This window comes from Brassica napus, chromosome A10 (genome assembly GCF_020379485.1).
Source record: "Brassica napus cultivar Da-Ae chromosome A10, Da-Ae, whole genome shotgun sequence".
NCBI classification, from domain to species: Eukaryota; Viridiplantae; Streptophyta; class Magnoliopsida; order Brassicales; family Brassicaceae; genus Brassica; species Brassica napus.
This window is the reverse complement of record NC_063443.1, coordinates 9,463,255-9,479,144: the sequence shown is the minus strand read 5'-3', so window position 1 is coordinate 9,479,144 and position 15,890 is coordinate 9,463,255. Positions and strand designations below refer to the sequence as shown.

Genomic DNA, 15,890 nt, shown 5'->3' with positions numbered 1-15,890 from the left:
TAGGATCAGGTTATTGAAAGAACTATTTTAAAAGATCAGGTAACATAAATCATATTAAAAAGATAAGAAACATCTCATCTAGGCCTGTGACTTTTTAACCGGAACCGAATACCGAACCGGATCCGACCCGAAATGGACCGGTTCGGATCGGTTTCGGATAAGGCATATTTAACCGATGGGTAATGTTTATGAATATCCACGGGTATCGGGTCGGTTCGGGTTTTTATCCGGATCCGATCGGGTACCCGTTTAAACCGAAATAATGTTTAAAAAACATGGATTTGCGCCTCATGAGTTTCGAACCCGGGTGGGAAAGTTGAAAGTACATCAACTTTTACCACTGCACTACTTCTATTTCGTTGTAGTTACTTTCAAACTATACATATATATCCGATTTGGATTAAACTATTTAAAAAAAAAAAAATAGAAAATAGAAAATATAAAATACATAAAAATATTAGTTTCGGTTTAATAATTTAATACCCGGAACCGACCCGGAACCGACCGAAAACCGATCCGAAACCGAACCGAACTGTTCCAAGTACTCATTGGATATAATTTGTAAATAACCGAATATCCGGACCCGAACGGATCTTACCCGGAACCGATCCGAATACCCGAAATCCCAGGCCTAATCTCATCACAAGTTTATTGATAAATTTATTGTTTGAAAATCAGTACATCGATAGTGGCATACTGAGGGAAAAGGCCGATTGCCTTATAGACTCATCGTTTCCTGTTTTTCATACACGAAAATATAGATCATGTTTAAAATATTACAACTAATAGATTTTAAAATTTAAGGTATACACTATAAGTCAACACTTGAGAAAATGTCTGTCTCTTACAGACCCTTGTGTTCTACAAGCTGTAAAATCAGAACCAGTGGAAGCAATGATGAAGGTAAACCAAAGTGAAAACTGTTCAGGATCTTGAAAAGGAGATCAGTTTCTTCTTTACATTTGCTTTAAAAACGTAGGCTAGATGATTCTGCAGCAAACTGAGGAACGTGGCTAAAGCTTATTCAGAGACTAGAAGATTCCCAACTAGCATAAACAGCACCTATAATCTTATCATGCAAAACCGTATTAGAACACGCTATGATTCCTCTGTCAAGACCTTCCAAGTAAACTCCTTTTGAGAAGTCTAACTTTCTCCCGCCCGCATCACTCACCACACCACCAGCTTCTTCCACAATCACAACTCCAGCTGCGTGATCCCATATCTTCTCCTTGTAACTCGACTGCGCAAACTTCATGAACACTTCAGCGTCTCCACATGCAATCGCTGCATACTTCACCATGCTGTACACTCTCATAGGCTGTTTCCTGAAGAGAAGATTCGTTGGAAATGTAATATATATAGAGAGACTTTTGAAAATAAAATAAACAAATATTAGTTTACCTAACTCCCATGCTATTGGCAAGTCCTGCGGTGAACAAGTGGTTAGAGTTTGCTCTCTCCACTGGCTCACAAACCGTAGCTAAAACCGGATCATCAACTGTCGAAGCCTTAAGAAGCGTTGTAGACTCCGGATATCCACCAGGGATCAACGGCTGCATCCAGGCTTGACCACTACCTCTCTTTGCATACATGACACACCCTTTCGAGACTGATCCAGCTCCAGATTGGTTACAACCGTTACGTAAGCCCTCTTTCTTGACCGGATAGTTAGGACATCCTAGTACTCCCAACAGAACCTTACCGTCCTCTATCAGAGCCAAAGCAACAGCGTACTGATCGCCACGAACAAATCCTAACGTCCCATCGACGGGATCAAGAACCCAGTGTCTTCCCTTAGGACCTCCAGTGGAGTTGCAACGACCAATAGCCTTTAGAATGTCATGCGATCCCAAGGGTTTGTCTGGCTTGGGAAGACCGTATTTGTGAGCTTCAGACAATGCTTCGTTTACCGCGTTGGAGACAGAATCTAAAAGGCCTAAAGACTCGGACTTGGAGAGGGAATCAGTGTCCTCTTCAGCGACAATAGAAAGGTTCTGAGTACCAAAAACCTCAGCTAAAACCCAGCTCACAATCGCTTGAACACCCCAATCTGTTAACACAACAAAGCCATGCAAGAAACCAATATTTAATACCATTACAGCTGGAAAAAAAAAAGAGATGAACCAATCACAGTATGAAAACAGTTTATTTGTTCAGACCTGATTACATTAGCACTACTAAACAACATAAAGTGTGGACTTTTTTTGGAACATTGGGTTTCATGTTCAATGAACAAGGGACACGTGTGAGTACGGTTATGCGTTTTAGGCTCAGTTTGGGGATAAAGATTCGCAAACATTAAGAGAATCTAGTATCGCATATTGGTTAATAACCACCCCAGAAGAACTCAAACGAATCTCGAAAACACATCACGATGAATAATAAATAAAAATTTAGACCTGCGACGGTGACAGGGGAATCATCATCCTTGGACTTAACGTGGCCACCACCGTTACCGTTAGTGGAGGAAGGAAGACGAAGCTTCTCCTGAACTTTTACACACAGAGAAGAAGCCAGGTGCACCACACGCACCGCCGTCTCCATCTCCCTCGCTAAGGATTCCACCTCCATCGCCGGCGCAATCTGAAATTAAAGGACGGAGGAGGAGGAGGAGATTAAATTATCAAAAAGATCTCCACCTTCTTCACATGCTCTCTCTCTCTATCTCCCACCACCTCTTTCTTCTCTCTTCTCCTTTTGTTCTCACAAAATAATAACTTTATCTTACTTTTATACTTTTTGTGGCTTTTTATAAGAACTCAAGTTCTCTTTGTCTCGTTTGGTCTTACATATTCCGGGATTAAAACACACAATTATGTGATGATTAAAAAAAAGTAACAAGAATTTTAAATTATTAGACATTTTTCATGTTTGATAAATGCCAAAGACAATAAATAAGTAATATTTGTTTTTTTAATGAAGCCAATGGACCAATGGTGTACACATAAAAAAAAGCTTCTTGTGGTTACAGAAAATCTTAACTTGTGATGGGGTTTGTACTTTGCGGACTTGACTTAAAGTTAGTCATCATAGGTGAATAAAGGAACACGTGGGGAATTTTTTTTAAAAACGTTCGAAATACTAGCCTACCAAATACCATATTTAAATACGTATCCAAAATTAAACCCTTTTCATATAATTTATCTTTTCTCGTATTCGTCCATTTTCGTTTTTTTTAATTCCATGATAATAAAGTAAACAAGTTGCTGATAAACAAACGTGGACGGCTTTTTTTCTTCTCGTCATTACGGCTTAATAAATATAATTGAAGACGTCAAATGTATTCAGGCCGTAAAGTTGGAACTGTGCATGCGGACAGGGAGCGCATGTGTTGCTGTCCATGTATAACTATAATTAATTAAGGCTGGGCACGGGGCAACTACTCGGAATTTTTCATGTACTTGTAACTCGACTTGCCCCGTTCGAGTATTAAAAAATTTGCCTTGTTTTTGTACTTGATTAAGCAAGTATGCGTTCATATATGAGATACTTGCAAGTAACTTGATGTACTTGTACTTGTTTATCTAAAGTATTTTTTTTTTAATTTAAACCTTTAAAATAAAAATTCCATTTCATTATAATTTGTCCATTGGTCGACAAAAAAAAATAAAAATAAAAATTCCATTTCAATGATTTTAAATTTAGGTGATTGTCTTTATTTATAGCAAAATAAATTGCTTGATTTTTATGTTACAACCAGTGTGAGATAATATAGCGTAGAATTTATGTAAAAAAGAGAGAATTATTTGATTCCACATGTTTGATATATTATACAAGTATTAAACTAACTGAAATAACAATGTAAATGTTATAAATTATTTTGAAAATCAAGGGACAAAACGAGTCAAGTAGTTACAATAAATCTAAGACTTGTTATTTGGTTTGGACTTGCAAGTAATCATATTTGCTAACTTGTTACTTGCCTTGTTATGAAAAGTACTTGTGTTTACGGGGCAAATACGAGGCGGGTAACGATTTTAAGGCGAGTAACAGGTATTTGTGCCTGTAATAAACCTACTTAAAGCTCATGAACCGTCCAAGTAATCGACTAATCATACGTTGGATTCTCGTTGTGGCTGGGGTCCTGGGGAACGAATGGTTCGTAAAGAAAATGATTTTCAATTTTTTTTGAAATGAGAAAAAAGGATTTTCGTTATCAAGTTAATTTTCACGTGGAAGTTCACTTTTAGACCATTTCCAATGAAACTATATTTTTCCTTTATAATTTAACTAAAATAGAGTAATTCTAGAGTAACTTTTGCTTCAATGGTGTTACTTTATAATAGAGTTACTTTATTATAAAGTGAAATATAGAAGAATATCATTTTTCCATTTCAAATATAAAATGAAAAAGTGATATCATTTTATTTTCTCCTCTATAATAGAATGACACTACTTTAGTGATAATTATAGAGAAAAAAAAATGTTTGGGTTGAAAATGCCTTTTTTACTCAAAAAAGTACAAGTTCACTTTTAATGAGTGCTAGAAATGTTTTTTTCTTTTTCTTTTTAATTTAAAATAGCAAAGTTGAAAATCATGATTTCTATTTAAAATTATAGGACAAAATAAGATAAATCCCAAACATGTTTAGATTTTAAGAATACTGCCAAGATGTTTACGGATGCGAAAGTGCAGTGAAACTTCAATTGTATCAACTATCGAGTGTTAAAAATTCTATAGCATATTTTACTGTATATAAATAGTTAATCTATTTTGTTTTAACATTGAGTAATACATTAAACCATATCATATAATCTTCAATTTTATTACATATGATGATCAATTACCTGCAACATATGTGATAATGATGAAGAGTTCCACAGATAAAGATTACATTATGAAGCTCTCCTGAAACACTTGAACAACTCCTCGATAGACATGCTCTCTGCACAACAAGCGACCACAATGAATAGCTCTGTCTGCAATATTCTGGAAACTCCGATAAGTTTCACAATTGCATAGTTTAGAATTCGAATAGAAGAAGCTTTTAAACTTTTTTATAATTGGTCTATTTGGTATATATATATATTATAGTAATGAGCTTCTTATGAATCTTTGGTTTTTAAATCAGAAAATAAGCTCAAAGGGTCCATAACTAAGTTGATGGTGGTTATGAATCTCATTGGGAATGTTGAATCGCATCGTCCAATTCCAATTGACTGATTTAACAGAAGAAAAAAAAAACAAAAACTGATAATTTAGACAACGATGACATGTCAAGTGGAAACCAAGGTGGTGATTGTTTTAGTAGTTTTTAGTTTTAGTTTTTGGTTTTTAGATTTTAGTTTTTTGTTTTTAGATTTTGGTTTTTGGTTTTCAGCTTTTAGTTTTTGGTTTTTAGATTTTAATTTTAGTTTTTGGTTTTGCTGTATTTTTTTTCAAAAATTAATTAATACATTACTTTAAAATAATACAACAAAATAGCAATAAATATTTAGATTTTACAATTAAAATTTATCAAAATACTAATGATTATTATTTTAAAACAAAATACAATAATTATTCTTGTTTCTCTCTAAACGCTATGTCTTCTCTCTAGAGTACAAACAAGAGTAAACTGTTCCGGTGGCTGGTGAGCAATCGCCACCGGTCGCCACCCCGTTTCTTTTATTTTTTGTTTTCTTGTATTATATTACTCTTGTCCTTTTCGATCTATAGATCGATAGCTTTCTTCGCTTGGCGATACTAGTCTCTTCCGGTTAGCGGAATAAAATATTTCGGCTTTGTCCGATCAAATTTTCCGTTTGCGGAATTTGTTTTCGGCTTGATCCGATCTCTTTTTGTTGTGTTCTTAGCTCTTATCCTTCTGTTCTTCACTCTTATTCCATCTGTTTCTTGAGAATTAATTTTCTTCTTATTGGCATGCTCAACTCTTGATTCAGAATAGGAATAAATCTTCGCAAGTAAAGAAAGTGGAGTTTCCATGATGATCAAGATAGAGAGTCAGAAGATGCTAGTGAGATTTGAAGCAGAAATAGAAGAGTTGGAGCTGTCGTATGACAAGCGTTCCGACAACGTTCTGTCTCAGTCTTATTGAAGCCTCTTCGCTGGAATTAACCCTAATATTGGAGATGAAATCCTTACTGAACAGATGGCGATTGAAGGAAACCAGAGCAAACAAGCAGTTCAAGTGGAGTCAGAGATGATGAACGAGGTTGATCGGCAAAGTTCCGGTGACGTTTCTCTTTCTCTGTCCAAGGAAGCGGTGGCGTCCAAGAAGCAAACACGTAGTATACACGTGTTAGGTTTATGTTCATCTTTATCTTTTAATCTTGGGCTCACTTTGGGCTGATTGTATAATCTAAAATCCTTGAACTTCTCGTATGGCCCACTGGGCATGATTTTAATAAAACCAAAAGTTGACAAAAAAAAAAAAACAAAATACAATAAAATATTTTAATTATTATATTTTCATGAAAAATATATTATAGTAAAATATAAATCATAAAATATATATATTAAGTTTTGAAATTACTTAGAAATTTTTCTTATATAAATTATTTTAATTTTTAAAACTTGAAAAGCAATAGTTTTTATTATATAAATATTATAAATTATACAAAAATGTAAATACATAGAATTTTGAAACTAATTATAAAATTTCTTATATAAATTATTTATATTTTCTTAAAGTTGAATGGCAATTTTTATATTTCAGGATTATACAATATATTTTATTAATAAAACATATTATGTTTTCGTAATTTTCTTTATTTTTAATGTGACTAATAATTATTAAAATAATTTTATTGTTTTATTTATAGAAACTAATAACTAAGTTTTAAATTAAATAATATCATTTATTAAAGGGCAATTGTCAATAATAGCACCTTTTGAAGTTTATGTCTCAAAAATAGCACTAGAAGGAGAAAGTCACAAAAATGACATTCATTAAAGGGTAAAATATCCATAATACCCTTGGTTTAAAATTAAATAAGCAAACAAAAATAAATAAAAATAATTAAAATAAAACTAAAAAAAATGAAAAAAATAATTTTTTTTTATAGTTTCAGATTATATGTTTTCAGATTCGAAATTTTTATAATTTTTTTTTCAAATTTTTTTTATTTTTTTTCAAATTTTCTTTTAATAATTTAAAAATACTTTTTGAAACTGTTTTTAAAATTTTTATTTTTTATTTTAGAATTTATTTTTTATAAAATTTTAAACCCTAATTCCAAAACTCCACCCCTTAACTCTAAACCCTAAGGTTTGGATTAATTAACCCAAGGGGTATAAGTGTATATTACCTCTTTAATGAAACCTATTTTTGTGACTTTTAGCTTTGAGTGCTACTTTGGGAAAAAAAACTTGGTTTAGTGCTATTCTAGTCTTTTTCTCTTTATTAAATAAATAAATTTATTTACAGATATAAAACACAAATTAAAATATTTCACACTATTTTTTAAATGATATCTAATGTACAAAATATTTTATGATAATTTTATTTTTATGAAAATATTAATTATTAATGAATTAAAACTCATAAAAATTGGTTTTTAGTTTTTCTTCATAAATTGGTTAAACTTTTCAAAAACTAGTTTTCCTAAATTTTAGAGAATCTATTTATTGAAAATCTTGATTAACTCAAATGATTTTTACAAAAACAAAAACTAAAACCAAAAACTTGATTGGACGAAAAATAGTTTTTACAAAAACAAAAACCAAAAACTAAAGCAAAAACTACAAACAACCAACCTCTAAGAACATCATTATCCCAAGTTTTTTATTGGGTCTCTTGGCATAATTAGAATTAAAAAGAAAAAAAACATAGACATTAAAACAAGAGACGGTTCTTTTTTCTCCTAAATAGGAGACGTTTCTTCTTCTCTTCTCTTCCTCAAGTTTTGTTGTTCTTTTTTTTTCTAATGATTGCTTTTCTCGTGATGTGAGTAATCACGCAACTACTCATTAGACCATCGTCTGATTCGATTCTCCTCGCCCTATAATCGTAAAGCTTGCACGATAGTTTGTTGTATAGACAGTTATCAATTTATTGGCACTTTCAAGTTTCGAAATCAGAAATCTCAGAGTGAAAAGAATCATTCATTGATTTACTCATTCCTTGTTATCAGGTTTGAAGTCACGGACGGTGTTTGCTAGGTGTCTAATAATGGGCGTGGCGCGCTGGGCGAGCAGTTCCCGGAGGGAGAACGATACTTTGGCTTCGAAAACTTCGGCAGTGTCTTGCAGGTTGGTCGATACTCGATAGGTTCTGTTTTGTGCACAATTTTGATAGGACCGGAAGACCTGTTTGTGTTCTGTTTTTGTTCAGTGTTGTCAAGTAATCGTTTTATGATTATGAACGGTTCCTCTTGTGCAGGCACTTTACTTTTGTGCTCCCTTCCGTGAATACTGCACAAATAATAAAAGTGAGGAGAATCTCTTGACCTGCTTGGCTGATTTGTTTTCTCAGGTGATTATGATCCCTAACTCCTGTGTGTTTGATGGATGTGTACTACTTGGGTGTTTTGTTTTTATTCTCCTGTGTTGAGAGCATCATGTCACTGCAGATAAGATGGACATTCTGGCGGTGCTAATTTTATTGCCGTTTTTTCCCAATGGATTAAACTGTTGTGTTACTATATTCTCTTGCAGGATGCACATGAGTTCCTTAATTATTTGCTAAATGAACTTGATGAAATCTTTCAGAAAGAGGCAAAAACGGACAATGAAACTTCATCATCTCCTGGAAAGATTTCAAATGGACCAAAACTTCTTCAGGCAAATGGTGTTCATAAAGAGCCTACTGTTACATGGGTGCACAAGATTTTTCAGGTAACGATCAGTTCCTTTTGGCTTCATTACTTACCAGAGTAAAGCTTAACCGAGTCCCCAAACCAAACCAGATCATAAAGTGATGTCAAGGTGTTTTAGCACAAACTATATTTGTATACTTCTAGCACAAAGTCTTAATTTTCTCTCTTCTCATAAAAACCTGATCAAAGCCATAATCTCAACGTCATGTTCCCTCTTCTCACCAAACCAAGATCAAAGCCATAATCTCAAAGTCATATTCCCTCTTCTCACCAAACCAAGAGTAACCATTTAAAAAAAAATATTCTCTTGTTGTATATCACAAATATGGTATTTTCTTCTCAAAATACCTTTCAAGAATCAAATGATGATACATTTGATCAATATTTTGATCAAACCTTTGAGAATTTTACCATTGGTAATAAAAAAAAGCAAGGAAACAAAGAAAAATGTTTAATATTCTTTTATTTTTAAGAACCCTAAAATAAGAGACTTGCAATGGAGACATAAAAATCTCAAGTTTCTTAACTAAGTCTCTTAATCAACTTTATTCTTTAAATACTATTAAAATTCAATTAAGAGACCTTTAATGGATATGTAGGATAAAGATGCTCTAAAACCCACTAGAAGACCAAACACTCTCCTGCCGAATCAGTGCTGCCGGAACCGTGGCGGCGGAAAATCATCAGCACCGGTAGACAAAGAAGTAGACTACGCTAATTACTTCTGCGCATACTCGTTCCTCTACCACCAGAAAGACATGCTCTCCGACCGTGTCCGTATGGACGCTTACTTCAACGCCGTCTTCGAGAACAAGCATCACTTCGCCGGCAAGGTATGAAACCTTTTGGACTTTCAAGTCATTGGTCTCTCTCTCTCTCTCTGTAACGGTTGGCTGATTTTTATGTGTGTTTGTGTAATGGAAGACGGTGTTGGACGTTGGAACAGGGAGTGGGATTCTCGCGATTTGGTCAGCTCAAGCTGGTGCTAGGAAAGTTTATGCTGTGGAAGCTACTTCAATGGCTGATCATGCTCGTGCTCTTGTCAAAGCTAACAATCTTGAACATGTTGAAGTCATTCAAGGTTCTGTCGAAGATATCTCTTTGCCTGAGAAAGGTGGAATGACTTGAATCCACTTCAAGTGATAGGCACACCTACAATTGTCAAAGAGATGGATTGTTTGTTGACAGCTACCGTCAGTGAGATCGAGGAAGTCAGATGTAATGTAACCTCAGTCATCAATGGACAGAACACAAGGCTATGTGGTTTTGGTGGATGGTTTGATGTTCACTTCCGGGTTAGTTCATTTACAGATTCTTTGTGTTGGCATCATATTGGTGTTTTGTGTTGAAGAAACTCTTACACGTTGCTATTACTTGTTTTTCTTTCAGGGGAGAAAAGAAGATCCAGCGCAGCAAGAAATCGAGTTGACCACAGCTCCAAGTGAACAGCATTGCACGCATTGGGGACAACAGGTACATACATATACTCCCTCAAATTGTTTCGTTTATTCAATGCAAAGTTATGCTTTTTCTCTTTCTGTTTGGTGAGAATCGAACTGAAAGACTTTGGAATGATCGGAATGTGGCAGGTTTTCATTATGGCTGATCCTATAAATGTTGGGGAAGGTGATCATCTGAACCTTGGTTTGGTGATGAGACGGTCAAAGGAAAACCACAGACTAATGGAGGCTTCTGGCAACCCTAAGGAGTCTTTCAAGAAGACTTATTTCATAGAATGATCATTACAGAAACTGGTACGATGAGCTCTTTTCCATGGGGGGAGCTTGTATCCAATGCATGAACTCTCATGTAATGTTATACTATTTGCTTCTAACTTTTTTTTATGTAACGAGCAATTTACATCTTATATATTAAAACAGAAGTCATGACTTATTTTCATGTGTGATTTTTTTTAGTTTGGACCGTTCCAAGAAAATATCATATTTTACATAAATTCATTATTATATCTTTTAATATCTTTATCTTTTTATTTGAAATACAAATGAATATATTTAAAATGTTCTAACAAAATCTTTTTAAAATCTTCTTAGAATCTTTTTTAAATTTACTTTCGAAAATTGTTAGTTTTAATTTAAATTATCATAAAATAATTAGAAATTAAAATTGAATATAGTTTTGGTTTATAAACGAAAAAATTTAAATAAAATAAAATTAATTAATTTCAAAAATACATTTACTAATATTTTTAAAGATTTTGTTAGAAATAAATATTTATTTCTATTTTAATTTTTTCAAATTTTTTTTGAATAAAATAAAAATCATGATTTTTTGATGAGTGATATTTTTATTTGGACAATCATTTAAATTTTCTATTAAATGTATATCACTAATGCTAATATATATATATATATATATATAATATTTTTAACTACTTTAATCATAACTAGATTTCCACCCGCACAACCGTGCGGGTATATATTTTCATATTTATATATATAGATATTTGTTTTACATAATTATTATATATTTTTAATGTTACTCACATATTTAAATGTTTGTATAATTATGCCAAATATAATAATTTTATAGTTTTCATACTGTAAATTAAAATCATCACATATATATGTTGCTTATTATATATTTGTCTTATTGAATTTGCGTTTGATTACTAAATTAAATTTTTTAATGCATGAAACAACATATATGAAAATAATTTTATATTTAATTTATTATAATCATGATCCGTAATTCAAATCGCTAGATTTTTTTAGTAATTTTTTAATGTTTATTTATTCTATATAATAAATTACTGTATATTAAAAAGTTTAAGATAAGTTAAAATTTTATACATGTATTATATAGTTTACTTATATTAACCCGTTCTACCAACATATTATATTTTTAGCATAAATATTTTATATTTATGAAAATAAAATATGTTAATTTATCAATTTAAAATAATTTGATCATATTTTCTTCAATATAACATTTTTATTTTAAAATGATAGATTTTATTATAAAATTGATAAAATAGGATATAATTTTATTCTTTTAGTAACATTTCATTACTAATTACAAAATTAGTTGAAAATATTTATATTCAATTTATGACAATTAAGATCTTATTATAATCTTTTTCAAGAGATTTTGTTAGAATTTTAATTTATTTTTAAAAAATTAAAATATATAAAAGATATTATGATTAAAGTAGTTAAAAATGTTATGTATATTAGCATTAGTGATAAAAATTTAATATAAAATTTAAATGAGGGTCCAAATAAAAATATCACTCATCAAAAAAATCATGATTTTTATTTTATTAGAAAACAAATTTGAAAAACTTAAAATAAAAATAAATATTTATTTCTAACAAAATCTTTAAAAATTATTAGTAAATGTATTTGTGAAATTAATTAATTTCATTTTATTTAAATTTTCGTTTATAAACCAAAACTATATTCAATTTTAATTTCTAATTATATTTTATGATAATTTAAATTAAAACTAACTAATTTTTGAAAGTAAATTTAAAAAGATTCTAAGGAGATTTTAAAAAGATTTTGTTAGAAGATTTTAAATATATTCATTTGTATTTCAAATAAAATGATAAAGGTATTAAAATATATAATAATGAACTTATGTAAAATATGATATTTTCTAGGAATGGTCCAAACTAAAAAAATCACACATGAAAAGAAGTCATGACTTCTGTTTTAATATATAAGATATCTTTTATATCTTTTAATTTTTTTTAAAAAAATTAAAATTCTAACAAATTTCTTGAAAAAGATTATAATAAGATCTTAATTGTCATAAATTGAATATAAATATTTTTAACTAATTTTGTAATTAGTAATGAAATGTTACTAAAAGAATAAAATTATATCATATTTTATCAATTTTATAATAATATCTATCATTTTTTAAAAAACGTTATATTGAATAAAATATGATAAAATTATTTTAAATTGATAAGTTAACATATTTTATTTTCATAAATATAAAATATTTATGCTAAAAACATAATATGTTGGTAGAACGGGTTAATATTAGTAAACTATATAATACATGTATAAAAATTTAACTTATCTTAAACTTTTTAATATACATTAATTTATTATATAAAATTAATAAACATTAAAAATTACTAAAAAAATCTAGCGATTTGAACTACGGATCATGATTATAATAAATTAAATACAAAATTATTTTCGTATATGTTGTTTCATGCATTAAAAACTTTATTTTAGTAATCAAACGCAAATTCAATAGGACAAATATATAATAACCAATATATATATGTGATGATTTTAATTTACGGCATGAAAACTATAAAATTATTATATTTGACATAATTATACAAACATTTAAATATGTGAGTAACATTAAAAATATATAATAATTGTGTAAAATAAATAAATAAATATATATATATATATATATATGTGAAAATATATACCCGCACGGTTGTGCGGGTGGAAATCTAGTCTATACTATTAAAAGGGAAGCACACTTGAAAAGTCGACTTATAAAAGGTTGTTGGACCTATTCATTAGAAAAGTTAATATGTCTTATTTTATACTTACCTTAACTAATCAATAATTACCCATATTATTAAAAGGAAACAACCCTACCGTCTAGCATAATTATATCATACATCTCAATATTGTTATTCACTTCATTAAGTAAGGAAAAGTCAAAACAAAATATGTTTTCGACCTTATATAAATGACCAAACGTAAAGAATCAAAATACTACCCGGTGGGTTATCAAATTAGTTGGTATGGTATTCATGTACTTTTTTAATAATATACGTATGAACTTATAACATATGTTCAATGCTATTATGTATATTTTAATTGCAAACCAAATCTCTATACCATGAACGATATATTATATATTTATTTGACTTTCACCATTTTCATGTAATTTCTTGAATATATGTATTTTTTCAGATACATATTTTCAAGAGATTTTTATCATATTTTTAGTATAAATCAAACCATGTACCCTAAACCGTATTTCCATTAACTTCTAAACCATATATCCTAAACCTATTTCATATATTTCTAAACTATAATCTGATTATATAATATGTAATTTATATGACAAATCAAATAGTTTTTTTATTTTATGTATTATTATAAAATACATGAGAAGTTTAAACAAAATTTTAAAAAGTATTTTCAGATTTTTCTGGGGTTTTACAATAACAATCAGTGTCGGTTCACGGGTTTTGGATTTTAGCAAATTTTTATTTAATAGGTTTTTTTAAATCCAAATTTTTTGTAACATATCAGTTGGTAGAAACATAAGTCAGCCCAGATTATATACGTTCATGGTTTATTTCAGTTGCGGGTCTATATTGGATATAAGATACTACTTATATTTTAATTTGTCTGTAAACTACATATGTACCCCTAATAAAAGAACTTAAATAATTTGTAAAAATAGAATGTTTTTTCGCACCATTTAAATGTAGATACACTATCGGTCTTCAACCTTCGCTTATGTTCGTGTATTTTGATTTTTAGTGTTTTGGTTCTAGAAATCTAGGAACCGTTCATGTACTCACAAAATTTGGTTTGGTTTCACTTAGGTTATTTAGATTTTGCTTTGATTCGGTAGCAAAGTTGGGAACCGGCCACCATCACAAAAAATTGGGTTCAATTCTGTTCTGATTCGATTCTGACTTTTTTTTTGCTAATTTCATATATATATATATATAAAAGTATTGGTTAATTTGGAGTTTTCAGCTTAAATATCGGATAATTCATTTTTGTTTGAATAAAAATATCGGATAATTCGGATAAATTTAAACATTTTGAATAAAAAATATTCAGGTAATTCAAAATTTTGAGTAATTTGGTTTATAAATAGTAGTGTTAGGATATTTGGTTATTTAAAATTTAAATATAATTATATTTTGTATGTATATAATTTATACTTTTAAATTCAGATATCCATTTGGTTCTCGGTTCGGTTTTAGTTTTTTTGGTTTCAGAGATATGAGATATGCTCTATTATTTTTGAAATTCATTTTAAATTTGGTTTTATGTTTTCAGTTTGATACGGTTCGGCGGTTTCACATAAATGTGTATATACCTATGCACATATTTTATAGAAGAATTCATATAAAATAATTTATTTAATTTAAAAAATAAATCCGCGTTTTCCAAACACGGGTCAAAATCTAGTTGGTAACTTAAAACTCTCTTTACAAGGCTGTTTTTTTTAAACAGATTTTGATAGTATTTAGTAAAACTTGCTTGATTGTTAGCTTTGATTCAATCCTTTTTTTTTGTGTGTTTGCAGTGTTTCAAAAGACAATGATATGTATTTCATGTTTATTTACCATTGTTGATGCAAAACATTGTTTTTAGGAATCCAAGTTGATTCTCTAGTTCAGCTACTCGGGTAAAAAAGCTAATCAAAAGTTGATTTGGGATCTGATGTTTCGACCAAAAGAAAGGGAATATGAGAGTAGTAGTTAGAGAAAGAAAGAAAGAAAGAAAGAAAGAGTGGTTAGCTATAGTATTATTTTTCTTCTTACAAAAATGCTAAAGAACGAAACACGGCCAATTAAGATTCACGGTTTTGACGTGATTGACGGTTTCGGCGTAACTAACGTTTCATTTCATTTTCTTTTAACTGAGATTGCAATTTAATCATTTGTATCAATCAGTGTTTTAGGTATGCCGATTCAAATAGAATTTTGATAATGTATTTGTAAGTTGTTAAGCCAATAATTTTCTTACAAGTTTTATATACAGTTTTTTTATTAAATGTAAAATTGATTACAAATGTTTTACAACAAAAGTGCAATATGTTTTTGAACGTAGACACGTTTCCTAAATATTACAAAGAGAAAGTTGAAAATTTGAAATAGCTTAGAGCATGATTAAATCAGATTCTTAATTTGGAGTTTTTAATTCATGATTTAACATTTTTTTTTTTACATTTTTCGGCTAAGAATCGACTCTTATATCTTTTATTTTAAAAATAGTTTTTAACTTTTCTTAATTAAAAATTAAAAAACGGTTATTAGCTTACGAATCTGAGTTAATCATGTCGTGTTTCAGACCAACTTTTAAATATACTAGATTTTTTAACCGCGCTACGCGCGGATAAGATATTATATGTATTTCTCAATTCTAAAAAAATAA

At 29.8% G+C, this 15,890-nt stretch overlaps 1 protein-coding gene and 1 pseudogene across 1 annotated transcript; one reads left to right on the top strand and one right to left on the bottom strand.

Annotated features, from left to right (window-relative positions):
- Positions 1 to 758: 758 nt before the first annotated feature.
- Positions 759 to 2,785, bottom strand: LOC125579149 (PAP-specific phosphatase HAL2-like). Its single transcript, XM_048742815.1, has 3 exons — positions 2,403 to 2,785; positions 1,405 to 2,053; positions 759 to 1,328 (listed from the first exon to the last, which is right to left on the bottom strand). The coding sequence occupies exons 1-3, from the start codon at positions 2,572 to 2,574 to the stop codon at positions 1,025 to 1,027; spliced, it is 1,125 nt and encodes a 374-aa protein (XP_048598772.1). The 5' UTR covers positions 2,575 to 2,785; the 3' UTR covers positions 759 to 1,024.
- Positions 2,786 to 6,095: 3,310 nt separating this feature from the next.
- On the top strand, positions 6,096 to 10,724 carry LOC125578978 (annotated as a pseudogene).
- Positions 10,725 to 15,890: the final 5,166 nt, after the last annotated feature.